Genomic DNA, 22,579 nt, shown 5'->3' with positions numbered 1-22,579 from the left:
AAACAGACATACCCAAACCTTCGGGATGTTTGAAATTCAAACCTATAGCTTGTCAGCATGAGATGTTACTGCATAGCAAGCAACGGTGTGAAGCTACATCACATTAGCTTGCTGGGTTGCAATGTCTGGTGTGGACCCTGCTACAACACACTGAACTTCCTGAAATGTACTTTGGCTACTACTACGTGTAAAGCATAGTGTACTCCAGGACTTTTAGTGTGCTGTAGCGGTATACCCATGAGACATTACTGCGCGGCAAACTGTAGATTTACATCCTGGTCTGCAGTGCAGTAAAGTCCCACATAGACAAGCCCTTAGATATGGATGCAAACATCTCAAATAGCTCCGGTATTCATAAGGGCTCTTTTTCTTTGCCTTCTGATTTTTGAGCATTTAGGGCATACGCTGGTCACATTTCCAAACTTTCCTCTGTAACCCCAAGGGCTCGAAACTTACTTTTTTTGTAATGAAAGCTGAGATTCCCATGTAATCACATGATGCCAGAAGCTGGGGCTTTAAGCAAAACACCAAATAGCATGGATAAAAGCATGTGTGTTGGCAACACTGGACCATGATCTGAGTGGGGCCACTTGGATCAAGATGGAGCTTTGCATGCTGGGAGCTGTAGTTAGCAGGACACACATTCCTATTAAAAATAACAGTTGCAATAGGCCCCACAGTATAACACCATGGACTGTGCTTGGTCCATGAGCTGCATTTCAGCCATCCCCACACGGATGCACTGGTGTGTAAAGATCACATCTCTCTCCTGATTGGATTTCATACTATATGACATTAAGCACAACTAGGTTCTGCTTACCGCCAGGCTGACAATAGGGTCCTTGAGAAGGCAATTGTCTGATACAGTCACAGGTCTTCTCTGGTGTTAGAATGGTATCAGGACAGGTTGCGTGGGCAGTGCACACTGCAGCTGGCCATCCATACCCACTTTCACAAGAACAATGGGTCTCATAATTGCTGGTGAGTCTGCACACTAGTGTAAAACAGAAAGACTGCGGTAATGATGCGTGATGCATAATATTTTGCACAGCATGGCTCCTACTGGGTATGCATGCAAACATTTAGACAATATGTTGTGCATCTTAGGATTTCACTAGCATGATATAGGCATGAGTATCTGATGCCCTGAAAATCCGGATATATTGATCATGCGCAGCTAAATAAGTTGTGATACTCTCAGTAGGGGCTAAGTTTGATTAATTATTTTAAGAGTTATGTTTTCTTTTAAATATACAGCATGGCTGCTGAGCTCTGAGAGCAAAGACAGTGTCAAGATGTGATATTTCACAAACTATCTGAGCTAAAAACAAACGCTATATATCATCTAAACTGTTTTCAATATTGGGTTGTAGTGTTTGTGTCTAGTGAGATATTGAACCATAAAATGATACCATTCAGATCACTATTTTGAACTTTAGACTAGAACGTCATTTCAAAGGCACTATCAGAAAAATGCTATAGACAAATATATTCCATATCATCTAAAATCTTACGTCCTAATTTTCAAACAGCATAAACCCACTTTCTGACTGTTTATGAGACACTGGGTGCTCAAAGTTAACGCTCAATGAAACATCATAAAGTGGTGACAAAATTATTTGAATAAATTAGATGACGGACAAGAAGCATCTGGAAAGAGAGCACAAACATCTGTTGTTTAGGATGAGTATACACTTCCTTCTATTGCGCCTGGATCAGAGATTACATTTTTTTTGTAATGATTCCCACTCTATTGTAAATACATTGGGTGTTTATATTTTCTCTCAGATTTTAACTATCCAAAATACTATATAGTTGCAATTTTGTATAACAACAACTGGGAAAATAAAGGTTCTTCGATTCTTTGCCGTTTAATAATGTCCTTTGGAATTACATCAGAAAGAAAATTAGCCCACATGCTAGGGAGAAAGCACAGCCTCTCTGAGTGATTTACATTCCAAATGTTGTTAGAGGTACGTAAACACTTTGAAAATCAGTGCTGCAGCTTCCTGAAACATAAAAGAGAATCAGATTGCTATGATTATTGTGGTATTAAAACCACAATAGAACGTTGTAGCACAGGGTTTCTCAGGCTCCGTCCCTTCCTTTGGCACAGAGAAGCATTCGGGCCTCTCCCAACGTCAGTGTTTTGTAAGAAGGAGAGGTGTGGAATGCAAAAACCAGAAGTGCTGTTTTCTATGAATTTTTCTCTCTTACTGAGTCCTTCCCACTCAGCAGGTAAAAGAGACAGCTCTGCATTCACTGATCACTATGTGAAAACGTGACGGTAATCAAATTATTAACGAGCCACCAAGTTGTGCAGGACATCAGAAGAGTGACCTACTCACCTGTTGTAACATTGATGCTTGAGATAGTCATTGCTGCATCTGCAGTTTTTATTGGGACTGGAAAACTAAGATTCTTTAAATAATCTTTGATGGATTCCAAGAGAGATGAATCTGGAAAACTAATCTCAATGTCAACAGTGTATTCCACAGGGGCAAGGCCGGGTGCAGCTACTGAAAATAGAAAGGATAGGATTGTAAAGCCATGTGGTGGAGTGTATTATGGTAACTGAAGAGCTCCAGACTCGCGCCTGTGTTGTCTATAGCTATTTAACAAGAGCTAATGAGAGCTGCTGAGGCAAATAAAATTGGCCCCTTGTTACTCAGCAAATCTTCTGTCTGTCTGTCCTATCTACCTACTCTGCTGACAGAGGGCCAAATCATTGCTTCTGACTGGGGATACGAAAGAGTTGGGAATAACAGGAAACCCACTTCGGTGGTTCTGTCAGTGTGAAGGGAAATCTGTCTCTTTATTCCTTCTCCCCACTGACACAATGATCATCTCAATCCCAAGTGAATATCCATTGCCCCCTCCTCCCCCTCCCAGATCTGCGAAGGGGTTCATTCTTGCTCTCAAACCTTTACTTGACTTATATAGTTGTATAGGCAGGGTCTGAATGAGCGCTCCCCCTGAATCTAGGCACACACTGGGGGAAAAGACTTCAGGAGCAGACCGTGTGTGCACGACATGCCTACTCTGCCTAGGTACACAGCATGGTGGCGCTGCTTTGCCAAAATGATCGATTTTCGCTGGTTTGGGGTTACAAATCTCTCTGGTGTTCGAATGAAATGAATGCTGCCCTCATTGTATGAGTAAGGGGCCGCAGAACCTCTCGTTAGCCTGTCCTGATTGAGGGGGTCACCCTAAACTGAACCACACTTTCTAAGCATGTGGGGAGAATAAAAGACAACGTGGAGACTGCAGTGGCTGTGAGAGCTGAAATCCCTGAGAGCTGGGCTCAGTGGTGGAACCTCAGAACGTGATGTTGCGGGAGCAGCAAGCGGCAGCGAAGAGCGGTGGCCGAGACACAGTAGCCAGCGGTGGCACAGAAGCAGCAGCAGGGGAGAAGCAGCAGCAGAGAGCTAGTGGTCGGTGGCGGCAGCAGACAGCAGTGGTGGAGACACAACAGCATCTGTGAGCCAGGTGCAAAGGCAGCAGCAGAGGCATTGCTTGATGCCCCACACAGAGGTGGAAGGTGAAGCCCTGTGAACACACCTCCGACTCTGGGTCTTCGCTAAGCAAGGATGGCCAGCTGTGAGCGCGGTGCAGTGATGGGAGAGGGGAATGATGGATTAAAGGGAGATTTGTTCATCGGACTTTCCAGCACAAGGTAGGAAACTGAGGCAAAGGACACTGCCCAATGCACTGTGGGGTCAGGCTTGTTTATGGTCACGCGGGTGGCTGTGGTGTTGTCCCAAATGAATGCTTGGTTCCCTTTCCCTTTCAAGAAAAGTGCTCTTTTGTTATACACAGACTTAGTGCTCATGAGAGGGGAAGTATTGCCTCTTAGAGGAGTCCAGGGGCAGTGGTAGCTTTTCCCAGATTACTGGGGAGGGCAGGGGGGTGGCTTCAGCCGGTTCTGTATTGCAGTGTTAAGAGGAATCCCTAGCTAGTGAACCTGGCCCTTGTTCCTGCCAACTCCACCTGGCAGAAGGGTTACAACTGTAAATCCCACTTGGGGTTTGCCAGCTCCTAGAAGTCTGGATTGAGCCACTAGGGACACTCCCAAAAGGATTGCAACTGAGATGGCTGCCAAAGCCCCCGGAGCCCATTCCCAGCGTGCTTGGAGTCGGGCAGGGACAGAAGAAATTAGAAACCCTGCTGGGGCCATGGATGAGCAGTCCACAGGACTCTGCCAAGCCAGGGCTGCATAGCCTCCAGCAACTTAACTGGGGCAGCTGATTTTCCAGAAGAAAAGAGTCTATGTTTGGAAGCTGGGAAATGGGCAACACAGCTCAGGGAGTTCCTGTTAGTTTCCCCGAGGGGGTTTGCACGGCTCTGAGACTCTGGCTGTGAGAATCAGATGGCTCCAGTACTGCAGCAGCCAGAGAGAGAGAGAGAGAGAGAGATATCAGCTATGGAGAGCCAGCTGAGACCCCAGGTGAACTCTAGACCTAGGAAACCAGCAAGGCCAGTTGGAGTCAGGAGAGCACACTGCCCCACTGGCGGGGGGCGGGATAAAGTCAGGTGTTGAAGCTGGCCGTCAGCACTGCAGTGCAACACTCCATCTCAGGACACAGCCTTGGTTGTACCATCTGCCTCGAGCAGGTGCCAGGGAGAAAGGTGGCATATGGATAGGGTGACCAGACGGCCGGATTTTATAGGGACAGTCCCGATATGTGGGGCTTTGTCTTAGACAGGTGCCTATTACCCCCTATCCGGTCCCGATTTTTCACACTCTGGTCACCCTAGGTCTGCAGGCATTTGTGAGTGTGGGTGTGACCCAGGCCTGCTTGGTGTGGCTCTCTGTCCCGCTCTAGTGGCTCCTAGCCCGGCTAGAGATTGATGAGTCTGCTGCAGCCTTAGCCAAGGGCCAGGTGGCTTTTAGCACATGCATTCGGGGCTCTTATGCTAAGCTTCAAAGATCCCAGGTTTGATCCGATGAGCGGGGCCTGTTGTTGTTACACTGGCAGGGGGCGACTGGCCTATTAATAAATGTCTATTACTTATTAGTGAACCGTAACCCTTTCCTTCCCCAGGTCCTGGTCCCCCTCTGTTATACTGTTACTTTTGGTGTGGCCGTTCTCTGCTGGGGTTGTTCTTTTTACTTTATCGTCCCTTGTGTGTGGGGCTTTGCCCTCCCTGCTGGCTAGTAGTATTATCATTGATTTTTCAAGGGACTGCACCCCTGTACCCAGCACAGTGAGGAGTCACGCTCCGTGGAGGTGTGAAGAAAAAGAGCGCAGGACTTGGCCCCCATGAGGAAAGGGGAAAAGCCCCTCCAAATATTGCTGATAGCAGGCACCATGGATCTCTGGGACCTGGGCTTGTGTATTCAGTGTTTCCAAGCTTGTGCTTGAGTGTCCACACTGCCTTATAAACCTGGGTTTACAATTGCTGGCCCTGGGTCTCACAGCCGCGCCAGCATCCCCAGAGACCTTCTGCCTCAGGTCTGCGGCTTGACCTACATCCACACTGCAAAAGGACAGAGCTTGGATCCGAGTCACCGCGAGACTCAGGCTCTGACACGCAGCCCTAGCAGGGTCCTGGGACCTGGGTCCTGAGCGTTTCCTGACCCAAGGCAGATCGATTTGTGTGTGGACAGATCGGGGGCTTGGGCTTATACCCAATTCAGAGCCCAGGCTTAGTGTGCAGTGTAGCCCACGTGACCAAGGACAAAAAAGGGAGGAGGCATAAATCACTTTTGGGGGGAAGAGCTACACAGTAAAATATGTTCAGACACTTTCATCTGTGATTGGCCAAACGTCTGCACCACAGTGATTCACATGCGGGATCACAGCGAGTGGCAATGTCTAGGAACGAAGTCCCACGTGAGCTGTTGTGACGCTGGTGTTTACATACCCTGTCGCTTCTGCCTGTGCAGCTCTGTTGGGATGTTCTCTTCTGTGCCATTTCCCCTGTCAGGCTGAAAGAAGAAAGCAGTTGTATGAGCTTTTCTTTTCTTTTCTTCATTACACTTCAGCTGCTTCACTTTAGGTAGCAGATCAGACATGTATTTCACAGGCCACCACTAGCATACATTAGCCAGGGGTGTGATGGCACAGGAGATCCAAAGCAGCCGAGTTCATAGAGGGGGCTGCCAAGTACAGTACAGCATGTGTTATTTTTATAGCAGACCCTAAAATGCATTGGCACCATTCTGAGTGATGGGTGAAAAAAACAAGTGGAGCCACAGGCAGGGAGTTTGCATCTTTGCCAGTTTCAGGAACGTAACTAAAACGTTTATTTACAGAGCTGGTGAATAGCTTGGCAACCTTTAAGACACCTCGTAACACAAAGGAACCATCTGGCGTGTGATTAGACCAGTTCCTCCTCAGATTACTTTAATGCTGATTGTAAAGATCCCAAGGCATATTTTTCTGCACAAATAGGGATGTGAGCCTTTCTCCAGGCCAAATTTCAGTTTGACCAGTTGCAGTTAACTAAAGTCCACTTCCTCCCTCAGTTTCAAGCTGGAGAAAGAAGTCTTAAGGTCCTCTCCTAAACTATTGTGGTGTTGCTGTGCACTGTTAAACCACTGCCACGTTGCATCCCAGAGGTGGCTGTGGTTTAGGAATTGGTGAAATGTCTTGTTTGCGAAGCATTTTGGGATCCCTCTGGATGAAAGATGATATATAAATATAAGGTGTGGTGTATTGTGAAAATTGTGTACAAATTACAAGCTATTACATTAAATCCTAAGGGGTTGCCTGGTTCTACTTGCAGCTTAGTAAAGCGTGTGATCTACATCCTCTGCAGAAAGCCAGCGGAGAGTAAGATGGGGTGTGTTGGGTATCTCTGTTTTAGGGAGCAGATGGCTTTGTCGCTCTCTGCTTTGGGAGTTCTTGTGTTAGGGTGCTGAATGCTATGAAATAAAGCACTGTTACGTTGCAACCTTGCTGAATGAGCACTTTGTGGTTCTTATCTATCTTCTCTGTGTCTACTCCATGAACATAAGATATCAGATATTTCCACTCAATACACACTCTCCATCAAAAGCCCTGTGGTTAAATAGCTGGTTGAGGGACAGCTTGGAAAAACAAAACAAAAAGATACTTTCTCCCTGTTAGTTATCAGCTGTAGGAAGTGAGGTGCTGGTGGAACCAGCGAGCTGACGCTTTTAGCTCCTGGTCTTGAACAACCTATTAACTCATAGAGCAGCTGGGACTGAACGAGTGAAAATCGCTCCTCATCACATGAAGGCCAAGTAAACATGTTTAGTGTGGGAAGCTATGTAGGGATCAGGGGGGAGAGAATCGATGCCCCAACCTAGCCCACCAACAGCTACTATTCAGCCTATGGGAACCCCGCTGTGCGGAGAGTCACAAACACTGGTGCCAGCCACTGGCCTCGCTTCTGTCTTGTCCTCTAGGTTCCCCTCTGCTCCATCCCATTCAGTACTGGTGCAAAGTCCATCTCAGTGGTGCAAAGCGGGTGGAGAGGTCTCTCTCTCTCTCTCTGTGCATTATTTTAAAACTGCTCCAATGAAGAACAAATCCTTTCAATGGGCATACAAGCTCTGAAATACAGAGTGAATGTCAGGTTCCTACTGCACATAGGAGATCTGGAAGGGAAGAGCCAACACCAGGGGCTTCTGCACCCTGTGTGCAGTGCTGAATCATGCTCCATGATGGGGATCCGCACAAGAATTTGTGCTGAAGGTTGTGTGCAGGGATGTCTATTGGCCAAGAACTCTACAGAGGGGTCACACCAGTCCAGAACCACTTCTCTCTGTGGCCTGTCTTCTTCTTCTTCTTCTTCTTCTTTATTTCTATAGCAGTTGTACATTGAGGCCCCAGTGGAGATTAGGACCCCTTTGTTTTAGGCCTTGTAGATACACACACACAGAGTAAGAGGCGGCATCTGCCTTGAAGAGCTTACAGACGCAGACAAAGGAAGTATTATGTGGTCTAATAATTAGCATGCTGGCCTGGGAGTTGGCAGACATGGTTTATAGTCCTTCTCCTTCACTGACCAGTTGTGGAACTTGGGACTGGTCATTTCACTTCGCTGTGTCTCCTCTCACCCTTTTTCTCATCTATTTAGATTGTTAGCTTTTTAGGGCAGGGACTGCCTGGTACCATGTGTATGTCCAGCACCTAGCACAATGAGGGGCAGTAGATGCTGCCATAATAAATATTATCCTTATTTGACAGGTGGGGAAATGAAGCACAGAGAAATGATATTTTGCACAGGAAGACGATGGGAGAAGTGAAAATCGAACCCAGATCTGAGTCCCAGCTCACTGTTTTGCACAGAAGCCCATTATCATAGCAGCTGATGCTTTTGTCCATAGATCGCCCCAGCTCCTGCTTTCAAGGTACAGGGAGCCGGATTTCTGTCCACAAAAATATCGCCATAATTCCCACCCAAGTGTAGCTCATGGGGCGAGCATTTAAATCAAGCTGTCTAAATGGCCTATAGCCTAACACAGTAAGATGGCAGGAAATGCAACCTCTTGCTCAGTTTACACTGAATACATTGATCTAGGGCTGCACTGAGTGACTGCTGTGGGTTATTTTTGCAGGTTGTGGAGCACGTTATTTAGCTGTCTATGCATTAATAAAGGATGGCTACATTGCAAAATCCGGCAGCTCCTCAAGATGTTCTTGTTTGACCCAGTGAATAGGGCACTGCACTGGAACTCAGGAGACATATGTTCAGATCCTGGCTCTACTGGCTTTGTGGGCTGAGCTTGGGCAAGTCACTTCATTTCCCTGTTCCTCAGTTTTTCCATCTGTAAAATGGAGAGAACTACACTGACCTCCTTTGAGACTGATGGAAGGAAAAGTGCTATATAAGATTTAGGTATTGTTATACACCAACCGAAAACCACCATAAAGGTTGAAGGTTACTCACTGAATAATGGATGAATGGGTCAAAATTGAAGTCCAGCAAAGCATGGGAAGATGTAGTGACGATTAGAGATAGGAAGCAGATGGCCATAATGCCCAGGGATGGCATTTTATCCAGTGTTTTATTGCAGAACCTGAATGAAAAATACAGCAAAAAGCTAGGAATCATTCTGTTGATTTATATAGTGAAAATCATTAATAAACTCTATTGAAAGCAGTATTTTCAGTCAAATTATGGTCACAGTAGTGTTAGATGAGCAACAGGTCACAGATGAGGGGGGAAATAATGTATTTATGTAATGTACTTCCTTTTTCTCTCCTATGACATGACTTTGCCATTCAACTCTGCTTCCCAGAATATCCTGGCTCTAAAAAGCTCTCTGGTTTTTTTTCTTGCTTGTAGTACTTCTCCCTAAAATGTGCCAGGTCTGCGAGCTCTGCCAAGTGAGAGAAAGTGATTCTTTTCATTGTTATTATTTGTACTGGGGTAGCACCTAGAGGCATCATTCAGGGATTGATGCCCCATGGTGCCAGGTGCTGTACACATAGATAAAGAAAAAATGGTCCCTGCCCCAAAGAGGTTACAATTCCAGCACAAGAGAGAGCTTCTGGTTTTTTCCAGCAATGTGCTGTAAGTGCTTTTTTCATGGTCAGCATAGCAGCCACTATCTTGTGGCTAGGGGACTTGAGCGGGACTCAGGACCCCTGCGTTCTATTCCTGATGCTACTGTACAACCTTGTCTGAGTCACATCCCCTCTTTTTTTGCTTCTGTTTCAGCTCCCATTCTTTGCCTTGTTTATTTAGGCTGTAAATTCTCACTATGTGTGTGTACAGCACCTAGCACAATGGAGCCTCTAGGTATTACTCCAATAATAACAATAGTTTTCAGGAACAGTGAAGACTTTCAAAAGGGCCTCCAGAACAGCATGCATCAGGTCAAGCTGGTGTTTACACCCCTGTGTAAAGGACGAACGTCAGGCCAGTGGACCACTTTAAATGCTGTATCTTTCTGGATCTTCTTACTAGACAAGAAGGAAATGATCCAGCTTCCCTGGAGGAGCAATCCACAGTGATACACATTTGTGAAATAGCGAAGGATGGCACTGTGATGGGCAGGAACAAAACATACTCCACTAACAGTAAAAATGTCAATTAGACTCATAGTCTTTAAGGCCAGAAGGGACCATCGTGATCACTTAGTCTGACCTCCTGCACAACGCAGGCCACAGAACCTCACCCACCCACACCTGTAATAGACCCTAACCTCTGGCTGAGTTACTGAAGTCCTAAAATCATGATTTAAAGACGTCAAGTTACAAAGAATCCACCATTTTCTCAAGTTTAAACCAGCAAGTGAGACATGCCCCAAGCTGCAGAGGAAGGCAAAAAAAAAAAAACCCAAGAAAAAAACCAAAACAACCCAGGCTCTCTGCCAATCTCACCTGGGGGAAAATTCCTTCCTGTCCCCAAATATGGCGCTCAGTTAGACTCTGAGCATGTGGGCAAGATCCACCATCCAGACACCTGGGAAAGCATTCACTGTAGTAACTCAGAGCCCTCCACATCTAGTGTCTCATCTCCAGCCGTTGGAGATATTTGCTGCTCGCAGTCATGGATGGGCCACATGCTAGTGTAGGCAGCGTCATCCTCATACATCCCCCTCCATACCCTTGTCAAGCTCAGTGTTGAAACAACTTAGGATTTTTTGCCCCCCGCCCCCTGCCCCACCCCATGGAAGGCTGTTCCAAAACTTCACTCCACTGATGGTTAGAAACCTTTGTCCTTCAGACATATCGCTACAAAGAAAAATTTCTCCTCTGCCCTCCATAGAGCTACCTCCAGCAGATTGCCCCTACTTTTGGTGATAAACCCTAGCTGCACTTGATTCAGCGTGGCACTCTCCTCCCCAGCCCACCGATCATTATCGTTAGAGAGCAAACACAACAATGAAGGCTTAAAGGTAGTCTAGTTGTTAAGCAAAAAAAAAAAAAAAATACGCCGCTACTGTGACCCAAGCATAACATATTCCCGTGGGCTGCTGGCAGGTGAGCTAAGTGATCATCTAAATGATTATTGTTATTATCACAATAATGTCCAAAGACTCCAATTATCCTCAAGACTCCATTGTGTGAGGTGCTGTACAAACATCGAGGCAGACAAATTCTTTGCACCAAGACACTTATTTTTTTGATCCTCCACATTGACAGGCTGGTGTTTTAACAGTAACCTGGATGGTACCATTAAACTGGTAAATGGTCCGGTGTATCGTTAAGGGCTACAAGAAAAGATATCTCTTCAATGCACTAGACCCTATACTGGCCCTGGCATCTAGAAAAGCTTTTACGAAGGAAACAAACGTGTTAGTGAGCAAAACAAGCTGACACTCCCTGCCATAGCTGTAGAACACAAAGGTATTCAGCTCAATTCTCTCTCATTGCATTAACTCTACTGTTCCGAAGTTTCCTAACGTCGGAGGGTATCTGGATCTAGGGTTCAGCTCAGTGCTGGGGACTGGGGCAGGGAGGGGGGCTTTTATCCACAAGGAAAAAATATAAGAGATTAAAAGCTTTATATTTAGAAAATTTGGAATCTTTAAACATGAATAAAAGTATGAAGCCCTCCTTGCCCCACGCCAGGCGTCCTTTCATTCCTTACACCCAGCCTTCATGCAACCCATAGTCTCCTATGCTTCCTGCCATGCCTCAGCTACCCCGTGTACCTCACCTTTGGTCTGCCAATGTTTACTATGCAGCAACTCCATAACTGTGGAAGAGATGCTCATTTTGAAAGCTCACAGCTAAAGCTAGACCAAGAAAAACAATATTTTCCAGCCCCCCCCCTCAAAAAAAAAAAAAAAACCTGAAGGAAATGAAAATATTTTTGTATCATTTGAAGTTTTTTTCCAAGCATTTGCTGATTCTTCAACAAAATGGAAAGCTATTTTTGTTTTGTTTTTTGAAAACGAAAAAATTCAATTTGTGGGCTTGGGGTCTTTTTTTCTCTCTCTCCCATTCTAAAAAAAAATTAAAGAGGGACAGGTTGTAAATGAAGTATGGGTTGGATGAATGGACTATAAATGGACTGTAAATGAATAGAGAACTGGCTAGAGCATAGGGCTCAACGAGTAGTGATCAATGGCTCCACGTCTAGCTGGCAGCCGGTCACAAGCAGAGTGCCCCAGGGATTGGTCCTGGGGCCGGTTTTGTTCAACATCTTCATTAATGATCTGGAAGATGGGGTAGATTGCACCCTCAGCAAGTTTGCGAATGACACTAAGCTAGGGGGAGTGGTAGATACCCTGGAAGGTAGGGATAGGATACAGAAGGACCTAAACAAATTGGAGGATTGGGCCAAAAGAAATCTGAATGCGGTTCAACAAGGACAAGTGCAGAGTCCTCCACTTAGGACGGAAGAATCCCATGCACTGCTACAGACTGGGGACCAACGAGCTGGGCAGCAGTTCTGCAGAAAAGGACCTGGGGGTAACAGTGGATAAGAAGCTGGATATGAGTCAGCAGTGTGCCCTGGTTACCAAGAAGGCTAATAGCATATTGGGCTGCATTAGTAGGAGCATTGCCTTCAGATCGAAGGAAGTGATTATTCCCCTCTATTCGGCATTGGTGAGGCCAAATTTGGAGTATTGTGTCCAGTTTTGGGCCCCTCACTACAAAAAGGATGTGGACAAGTTGGAGAGAGTCCAGCAGAGGGCAACAAAAATGATTAGGGGGCTGGAGCACAAGACTTATGAGGAGAGGCTGAGGGAACTAGGCTTGTTTAGTCTGCAGAAGAGAAGAACGAGGGGGATTTGATAGCAGCCTTTAACTACCTGAAAGGGGGTTCCAGGGAGGATGGAGCTAGGCTGTTCTCAATGGTGGCAGATGACAGAACAAGGAGCAATGATCTCAAATTGCAGTGGGGTAGGTCTAGGTTGGACATTAAGAAAAAGTTTTTCACTAGGAGGGTGGTGAAGCACTGGCATTGTTTACCTAGGAAGGTGGTGGAATCTCCATTTTTAGAGGTTTTTAAACTGTGGCTTGACTTTTTAATCCCTCACTGGGATTATTTAGCTGAGGTTAGTCCTGCTTTGAGCAGGGGGTTGGACTAGATGACCTCCTGAGGTCACTTCCAACTCTATGATTCTATAAATGAAGATACAAAAATTAAAACCCAACAATTTTTCAGATTTCGAACAGCAAGTAAGTTGGGTTCATTTAATCAAAAAATTGGAAAACATAGACACATTTTTTTTTGGCACAAATGTTTCTTTCCTTCTAAAGGCTCTATTTTATAGGGGGAAAAATGTTTTTCTATGAAAGAAATGAGCAGCTTATTTTCTTGCTTACACCAGTATACATCTATAGTAACTCCCTTGACTTCAATGGAGTTACTCCTGCTCTACATTGGAGTAAGAAAGAGGAGAATCAATCTAATAATAACTGTTAATGGCTAGTTTGGAGCTAATGGGCCGGATTCTGCTCTTTTGTTGTTATTTATTATTTGTTACTGCGGAATCTTTGAACCCCAGTCAGGGACCACGGACTCATTGTGCGAGGTGCTGTACAAACACAGAACAAAAAGACAGTCTCTGCTCCAATGGGCTTACAATCTAAGTATAAGAAAAGAAGAGACAACAAATAGGTACAGCCTGACGGGGGAATACAAGGAAACAATGAGATAATACTGCTCAGCCTGACAGGTTGTGGTCTCTGCACACCAGCAGCCTAACTGTTGTTAAGTTTTGTGTAGGCAACACAGCAAAGGAGATTTTGGAGGAGGCATCTGAGGGTGGATAATGCGGTATGATGTTTACAGGGCATGTCTCTTGAGTGGGAGGGGCCCTTGTTTGATCATTTAATAAAGTGGGCAATGGACATTGGCATCATGGGCCGATTGGCGGTGGGAGCCAAGATTGCCTTCACGAATGACAGATGACGGGTAGGGTCAGGCTAGACTGTAAGCGGCCATGAAAGCAAAGTCAAGGAGCTCACGTTTGATGCAATAGAAAAGGCCAAGTGGGTGGAGGGATGCAAAGAGAGGGGAGACACGGTCAAAGTGGCTGGTTCCGAAAATGATCCTTGCATCAGCCTTCTGAGTGGATGTGAGTGGGGCAAGACTGCATTGTCAAGGCCAGAGAGAAGGATGCTGCTGTAATTGACGTGTGCGATGATGAGAGCCTAGACGGGGGTTTTCGCTGTGTGGATGGATAGGAAAGGCCGTATCTTAGTGATGTAATGCAGAAAGGAGATTTTAGATGTAGCCTGGGTATCATGACAGAGGCAGAGAGCTGAGCTGAAGATGATGCCCAGATTACGGGCCTGAGTGACAGGCAGGACAGTGGTGTTGTCCACAGGGATTGAGAAAGGAGGTGGAGGGAGGGTTAGGGAGAAAGATTAAGAGCATTGTTTTAGCCATGTAGAGCTTGAGCTGACATCCACGAGGAGATGTCAGAGAGATGGGCTGAGGTTTTAGTTTGCAAGAAGGAGGCAGGTCTGGAGCACAGAGGTAGCTCTGTGAGTTGTGTAGAGGAAGAAGAGAAGGCACCCAGGACAGACCGCTGAGGAATCCATTCAGAAAGCTGGAGGGGAGGATGAGGAGGATCCGCTGAAGGATTTGCTGAAGGAGCAATTAGAGATGTACGAAGAGGACCAAGAGAAGACAGAGCCACAAAGCCAAAGGAGGACAAGATTTCAAGAATAAGACCCCTGGCTGACTGGGTTGAAGGTGGCAGATAGGTGAATGTGGGTGGAGAACTAGTTCTGAGATTTAGCCAGGAAGAGGTCATCAGAGACTTCATTGAGAGCAGTTTTCATGGAGTGCAAGGGTCAGCAGCTGCATTAGAAAGGGTCCAGGATGGAACTGGAAGAGAGGATCTCCAGCCAGTGGCTGTGCATAGTGCAGTCAATGAGGTTAGAGATAGAAGGGAGATGGGAAGGTGGTTGAAGAGGTAAGGGCAGTCAAGGGTGGTCTGTTTAAGAAGGGAGGACAACACCATGTTTGTATGGTGAGGGGAAATGCCAGAGGAGAGTGAGACTATGGGAGGGGATGAGAGTGGACATGAGGGAGGACAGGAGGTGGGATGGGGTCACAACGGCCCATGGATGGGTCACAGGAGGAAAGCAGCTGAGAAACGTCTGTGACAGGGATGAAGGAGGAGAGAGTCCTAGGAGGTGAAGGGGGAAGGCGGGCAAGTGAGGGGAGGGGTAGATCATGTCCTATTTTGGGAGAAATTGGTGAGACCCTGTGTGGAAAGAAAGTAGGGGCCGGAGGAAGACAATGTTTGAGGAGTGGGTCAAAGGTGATAAAAAGGCAGCTGGGGCTGCAGGGTATGTGATCTGAGTAAGTTGGAGAAGTAGAATTGTTTCGCTAGGAAGACAGCAGACCTGAAGGAGAAGAGACTCAATGTATAGGCTAGAAGTCATGGCATGTCTGCTAGAGATGCAGCTCTGAGTGAGAGCAGGAGCAGAGGACGTGGATACTGGAGGGAAGTTAGGGAGAGCCAGTCACATTGGTGTAAATCCAGAGTAACTCGACTGGAACAACTCACAGTGGGGTGTCGTTGGTAGGACAGAGGTGAGGCCAGGGATGCCCAACTATATGGATCCTCTTCCCTTTCTGTCTTATGGATGGTGAGTGGCTGTTGCCCTGAGTGGATCCTCTCCCCAGACCATATGGAAATCATGCACAGCCTAGTGCCTCATGCTGTGCCCTGATGCTGCTATCGGAAGCAGCATCCCGCACACCAAGCCAGGATCTCAGTTCAAGGCTGATTCTGAGGGAAGAAATGTCCCCTACTGACGAACAAGTCCCACTTCATGAAATGGCAGGAAAGTGCTTGGAACGCTCCCATCCCGCTACTGACTCAGTGTAGCTGGGAGGGTGCCAGGCCCACCACACAGAGCGGCTGCAGGCCAGACAAATGCGCGTCTTTTGGTAACATTTGCACTCTTTGTGGTACTTTGTGAAAGACTATCTAGTGTGCATGCAAATTCTATGACTCCAGGCTCCCAAACTTTTTGAGGTCTATGAAATATTGGGGAAATTTATGCTAACTATAAGCACATGCCTAAATCCTCAGAACAGAAGAGAAGAATATTTATTATTAATAGTATTTCTACAAATAACAATTAATCATTTGTGTTGTGGTGGCATTCAGAGGTCAAGGCTCCATGCAATATACACACATACAACACATAGACATGCCCTGCACTGAAGAGCTTACCGCTGAAACAGACCACAGGTGGCTGAAGCAAACAGATGGTGAGAGAAAACAATGAACCAATATTGGTCATCATGAAAAAGAGTGGTTGATCGACGGCTAGATTTTGCATTCCCCGTGTCGCCATTCAAAAACTTGTGTGCAACTGCAAACACTCCGGGCTGAATTCTTTCATCAGAACAACCACATAACTAAGAGAAAAGGTCCCATTAGCTGTATCTTTAGTAGGCATATGGTGCTTGCCAAGCCAGACACGCACTAATTGTGTTATTACCCAAACATAAATATTTATCTAGGTGTTAGGTAAACACTGAGGCATTCAGTTTAATTATACAGTATATCTAAATGTGTTTCTAAATGTATCTTTTAATTAAACAAAACACAAATATTATTTCAGTGCAGGAAGGTACAAAGAGATTTCAGGTGTTTGTTTGTTTGCATATGCAAAGTGTAGTAAGAAAGATTATTTTCCTGCTGAATACGTGCATTGTTTTGATATTCACTATTATAATGTTTCCTTCCAACACCTTACATTATATAGCATACCATTAATAAATATAGATCTAAATTTCCTGGGATTACACCAAGTCTGAAATTAAGCAAAACTACAAGGCAATGGTATATAAACAAATTAACAGCGCTATTGGTTGTCACAGCCAAAGGTGCCTGACATATCATATTCTTTGCGTTGGGATAGCATGAAATGAAACTTTGCACAAAAGTATTATTTCTGCAGAACATGATGAGTTTCTCTCAAACAGCCTGTTGGATCCATGGTAATGCATTTGTAGGTTTGTGCTTCAAGGTTGCTTTTAAGTGATCTCAGTGTTTTATATGTACATGATTAAAAAAAAACCCAGTGGATAGAGGAAATAAAACTTTTCTGAGACACTATGTCTGCATGACAATACAGAGAAAGAGACAGAGCACTAAGGGAGAACCCAGTAAATGTCAGTAATTTCTGTCTTTCTTCCTTCTTTCTCCAACCCCAAACATTTCTTACTCCCAGAGTTGTTTAGAGTTAGCTCTGCTTAATTTTCTCCCAAAGACAATTCAAATAGGGTCTATGCAATCTCTAACCACTTTAATTTTGGGTTTTCCCGTCCTTCCCAACTCCTCTCACAAACTTTCTTGCTGAGTTTCTTTTTCTCACATTGTGAAGGTGAGCAACTAAAGTCCTAACAGAGGTGGGCAGAAATTGATTTTTTGCCCACAGAAAATTCTGCAGACCCACAAAGTTGCTTTTATCAGAATTTCCAGAACATCTCAACTGTTCCTTGCAAAACCGAGGGCTAGAAACCTGGGCTCGTTTTTGGTGTTCAACCACCAGAAACTGATAAGCCAACTAAACATCAAACATTTTCAAGAAAAGCAGACAGTTTCCACCCAAATTTCCATTAAATCAAACCCCTAATTTAGGTTAAAAAAAGGTTTGGTGGGAAATATTCAACCAGCCTCACTCCAAGGTTGATGCAGATGTGTTGGCTGGCAAGGTGTCTGTACTCTTTCATCCACTGCACAAGTCATCATCTCACCATCTCTGAGCTGAAACAGCTCAGAAAGCAAGAGAGACCCAGCTTTGCTCCCAACTCTCTCTCTTGCACTGTAGCATACAGGTTTGCAGTCAAATCACTGGCCGAAAACCAAAAAGAGATGTTCAAATTTGGATCTCGGATAAAAATAACCTTAGAAAACAAACCTGAGCTGGGAGATGGATGCTCTGATTTGACATGAGCTGAGAGCAGCAATTCTTCAGCCCTTACTTCTGAGAGTTTGTCAGAAGTGTTGCTGAGTCTTTAAAGTGCCTCTTCCAAACCCAGCCAACCACAATTGTTCCCAGAGCGCTTTCTTTCAGTTTAAAAGGCATGTCATCTGCTTTACCTGTCCAGTTTTCCCTTAGGAAAGCTCCATGAATTCGATCTGTGCTGTCTTCAAGGTCTTTCTCCCTTCCAAGAGCTGTCTGCCCACTGCCCGTGCAGGGTGTTCAATCAACTGCCCGGCTGCACGGAGAATGGCTGGGGTTGGTAGCTGAGATTCCTTTACAGCGACCTGAGTGGCCCTGTCACAGTAGACACTGCACCAGGCATTTTAAGGAGTTGTTTCCTGATACCTCTCACCAAGTAGCTGTGTTAAGTTTTTCCTTACACCCGATCCAAGTGTCCAACCCCTTTTCCGCAGGTCACTCCAGCAAGCAACCTAACTTGTTCTGCCAGCGTTACTCATGTACGCTGTTTGTTTGGATTAAACAAAGCATCCTAAAAATGGTAACTAACCTGACAAAGATGAGGGCTGGCCAGCTGCCCCAGGGTGCCCTCCTTTATGTAATGGCAGTGGGATGATATTAATTGCCTGATTGAAATGTCGAGGGGAAACAACATGAAAGTTACTCTGATGGGCCAGCAGGCTGGTTGCTTTTCAGAGATTCACAGAGTTCCAGCAACCCCACATGTAACTGGACTATTTACAGGTATATGATACATCCCAGCATCATTGCAGGTTGTGATGCAGTACTGTAGGCAAAGGATTATGTTGCACAAAAGCCTACCCCCAGCCTTCCCAGGGGCTCATGTTTTTAGGGAATAGGTTGCCATGTGCTTACAAAGATCTGCCTAATGTATATACACAATGCAAATTTGTAACAGGACAGGCACCTGTGAAAAAACTGCACCACTACATTCGTCAAAGCGCCGGATAGCTACTTCGCAGGAGATGTCAGGGCTGGTGGCCAGTCACGCCTCCTAATCACACTGCTAAGTGGCTTTTTTCCCTCTCCTCATTCATAATTTATGTTCACAACACCGGAGGCTGTGATCGTGCCAGATTTTACAGTTTCAGACAGATCTGGCTGGGTCAATATTTGGATGAGGGAAGCCCACGGAAAAGTCGTGCGCTGTTGGAAGGGTTGTTAATTATTCTGTAGGCGGTAACCTTGGGTCAGCTGGTATTATTTTAAAGCATTTCTGTAAAGGTCACAGAGCCAACGATTTGTGCTGGACGCTGCACAAACACAGATAAAGAGAGAGTCTCTGCCCTCAAGAGCTTCAAACTGAAAAGGTGCAAGAACAGATGAAGGGCTGGGCCGGGGCTATGACAAATCAGCAAATAAACAGGATGTTGTTTAGCCCAGCTTTGTTAGGTCCATGGTTTACTGGTGCTGGAAATGAACAGGGACCTGAGTGGTAAGCATGGCACTTGGGAACATACAGCACTGCTGACGGGCCCTACCTTGACCACTGTGCAAATCTGGGGGCAGTTCGACTGTGTGGAGCAATAGTAACCTGCCCTCCATGCTCTGTGAGCCCAGTCCAAAGGGTCACAGAATGACTACAGGGCAGTGGGCGAATTGCAGCCTGGCCGCTGCGCCTGCCGTGTGGCCAGTGGGCAGCAGAGGTGAAGGACCCGGTCCAGAAGGGCAGCCAAAGTGGTTGCCCTGAGGCCTGTAGGATTGGGGATGCCTTTCCCCATAACCCTTTGGGCACCAGACACGGGAGAGAGGCGCTATTGTCTGCCCATCCATGTGGCTGCTCCCATCCATAAACCCAGGGAGTTAAAAGGTTCAGCAGTTGCCTTCAATCTCGGCCCTCTGTGCATGGTTGGGTAGCTGGGGGGTAATTATCTGGACACCAACCAATCTAGGGAGTATGAGCTAAAAGTAGAATCAAGCCCCACAAAGGTGATTTGATGAAAACATCTGTGGCCAGCAGGAGACGGGGGTCTCGTTAAGAAACTGGCTCCATTGAGGTTTTCGGACCACGAGCAGGACAGAAAAACTAAATGTGGGTGACACAAGGCCCTGAATGCAGAAGCCCTCCAAAGCCTGGAGCGATAAGCAGTACACACAAACGGGAACTACGTGTCTCTTAGTTTGCCCAATATTTGCCAAATCTCTTTATTTATTACTTTTTAAACTGACATTTTGTGCCCAGGCATTTCAAAGAGACGCTTGTTTCCTTAAAGGAAGGAAAGAACAAACCGCAAAGGCTTTGGTTTTGTCACACGGGGCCGGATCCAAAGCCCAATGCACAGGCTCCCATTAACTCCAATGGGCTTGGGATCAGACTTGCAGTGCTCACATGTCTCTTTCTTACCCTGTCTGGGTTTGCTTTGTATGCACACATCAATGAGAACAGGCCTTACACGTGGTGCTTCATTTGCTGTGCTCTCTAAGGGTTCAGTATAGAGAGTCTGGGCTGTAAAATTCCAGCCTGGATTCCAATCTCCCCACATCTGGGCTATTCGCATACGGGGCTCCCTCCGTCTCTCCTGGTGAAGCTGTTCCACGTGGGAGAAACAATGAAAGCGATTGCCAAATATTTTTGCTGGGAAATGATTGAAACATTACATTTGAATCATGTCAAAATGCCGTTTTGATGTTATTGTTCTGATTATATTCATTATTCTATTATATCATGTAAAAGTCAACATAACAAAGCTGAAGTGAAACGTTCTGACTGTGTCAAAATGTTTCTTATTGATGTTCTGGAAATGAAGTTGCGGAATTTCCGTTCCATGACTAAAATTTTGTTCTGATTTGGAATGAAACGAATTCAAAATGTTGGCATTTCCTGTGGCAGGGGAATTTCAGTTTCCAACCAGCTCTTGTCAGAAACAGGTGTCACTGGCATAGATTCATCCTTAGGCCTTGCTGCGAGCAGCCTAGTGTGAGGCATGGTGCTTCTTGGAGAACCCCAGCAAGCAGGGAAGTGCGCTTGCCACTACAACTCTTAAGGGCTGCAGCTTTCTTTGCTACCTCTGTGACGGGCCAGCTTTCTTGGTTAGTGCGACAGAGAGGCAGGGTCATTACTTGTCTTCTTTGGCGTGCCTAGCGCTGATATCCAGACTAGCTCCATGCAATCCTTGCACCCAGAATGCAAGAACTGTGATTGTGACTGGCTCTTACCCGGCAAGCGAACGTTTCATGCTCCCTTCAATGTACACCCCACAATAGACTGTCATGACCTGACAAAGTGAGGGCAGAGGCGTAGCCAGACGTGATCTTTTGGCAGAGCCTGTGGCTGACACGGGTGGGCCGGCTGAAAAACATGAGCTTCACATGACCAGAAGCAGGAATTCGGGAAGCCACTGGCCGAGAAAGCTCCAGTTGAAAGTAGCTTAAGCGGAGCTTGGGTGGGCCTGCTTTCAAAAGGGGTGAGCCATGGCCCACCCATAGCTATGCCCCTAAGTGAGAGGGTAGCCCAAAGCACTCAGTGTTGTCTGAGTAGCACCTGGAACGCATGCGCGCATTCCTACAAGTGCTAAAGTAGCATCATCTCCCATCTGCTTCAACAGGGATTGTCAGCGTTCCGCTCCTAGGTCGGCACTCTCAGCTATGCTAACAATGTCTAGGGCTCTGATTTCAAGGAGGCTGCCAGCTTATTTTTTGAGATACCCATCACCGAGGTATCTGGGCACCTATTTGCTGCCATGGCTTATTGCCCATGGCAGTAATTGAGTTATTTTCTCTCTCAGACATTTATGATGCTGTGAGGCCAGCATCTGGGAGGAAGGAAAAGCAGGGATAGAGGAATTAGGAGAAGCTAGAGACTTATGGCCAGGGTTTTTAAAGGTATTGAGGCACCTAAACACGCAGATTGGCATCTACTGGGATTTTCAACAAATGCCTAGGTGCCAAACTCACTTAGAAATTGAAACCAATGGGAGTTAGACACTTATGTGCTATTGAAAAAAAATCACACTATGTGCCTATCTAAATCTTTAGGCGCCTAAACACATTTAAAACCTGGCCCCGACTGCACAAAGGGTTGTAACCACAGTGGGGCAAAATTTTTTAGCTGAAGCTTTTTTGTTGCCTAGAACTGCAGATTCGGACTGACTGAAACATTTCACATACGTGTGTCGATTTCGACACATTGGCTTAGTTGAAAACAAACAAACCAACCGACCAACCAAAGGTTTTGGAAATGTTCAAATGAACCATTTTGATGTTTACAAAACAAAATGTTTTGATTTTTCCAGGCTAGAGTCGTAAGGGGATTTAGGCACCATTCACAAAACCAATGAGAGTGAATCTCTCCTTATAGTCAATAACCCTGCGGTTAGAACACTAACCTGGGCTATGTGGGATCCAGGTTCAAGTCTTGGTTCCAGAATGAGGGTTTAAACCTTTGTCTCCCACATCCCAGCTGAATGCCCTACCCACTGGGGGCTTGGGTATAAAGAGGGCATGGACGTCACTTCTGCCTCCCTTAATTTCCTTTCTTTTTCTTTTTTTTTTTCCAAGGTTAAAAATGCCTGACATTGACATTAAATGTTTCTTTTGGAGGTCGAATGAAACCTTACTTTCATCCTGAAATGAATTTTGTTCCTAGCTTTTGATTCACGAGAAATTCAAAAAAAATGTTGGTTTGGGGTTGACCCAAAACATTTTTTTTTCTACATTTCGGAACTGCCAGCAGATTGAAACATCAGTCAGCCGCCCAGCACCTGCCATAATGGGATTGGATCAAGGGATCATATTTGCAGGTGGTGTAATTCTGCCTA

At 45.8% G+C, this 22,579-nt stretch overlaps 1 protein-coding gene across 2 annotated transcripts in view; it reads right to left on the bottom strand.

The window, feature by feature from the left end:
* The window catches only part of ADGRF5 (adhesion G protein-coupled receptor F5), a 66,255-nt gene that overhangs the window by 32,324 nt on the left and 11,352 nt on the right, over positions 1-22,579 (bottom strand). Inside the window, exons 1-5 of one of the 2 annotated variants that reach the window (XM_067544909.1) lie at positions 17,778-18,132; positions 8,866-8,995; positions 5,869-5,932; positions 2,349-2,519; positions 821-994 (exon numbers count right to left, since the gene is read on the bottom strand). In XM_067544909.1, the coding sequence (XP_067401010.1) occupies positions 821-994; positions 2,349-2,519; positions 5,869-5,932; positions 8,866-8,970 (514 nt within the window). In that variant the 5' untranslated portion in view covers positions 8,971-8,995; positions 17,778-18,132. Of the gene's footprint in view, positions 1-820; positions 995-2,348; positions 2,520-5,868; positions 5,933-8,865; positions 8,996-17,777; positions 18,133-22,579 lie in introns of those variants that run through there. The other variant, XM_067544910.1, reaches the window with a different exon arrangement.

This window comes from Emydura macquarii, unplaced genomic scaffold (assembly GCF_026122565.2).
Source record: "Emydura macquarii macquarii isolate MOO-44397 ecotype Brisbane River unplaced genomic scaffold, CSIRO-AGI_Emac_v2 contig_1039, whole genome shotgun sequence".
Classification (NCBI taxonomy): Eukaryota; Metazoa; Chordata; order Testudines; family Chelidae; genus Emydura; species Emydura macquarii.
This window is presented reverse-complemented; position numbering and strand designations above follow the sequence as displayed.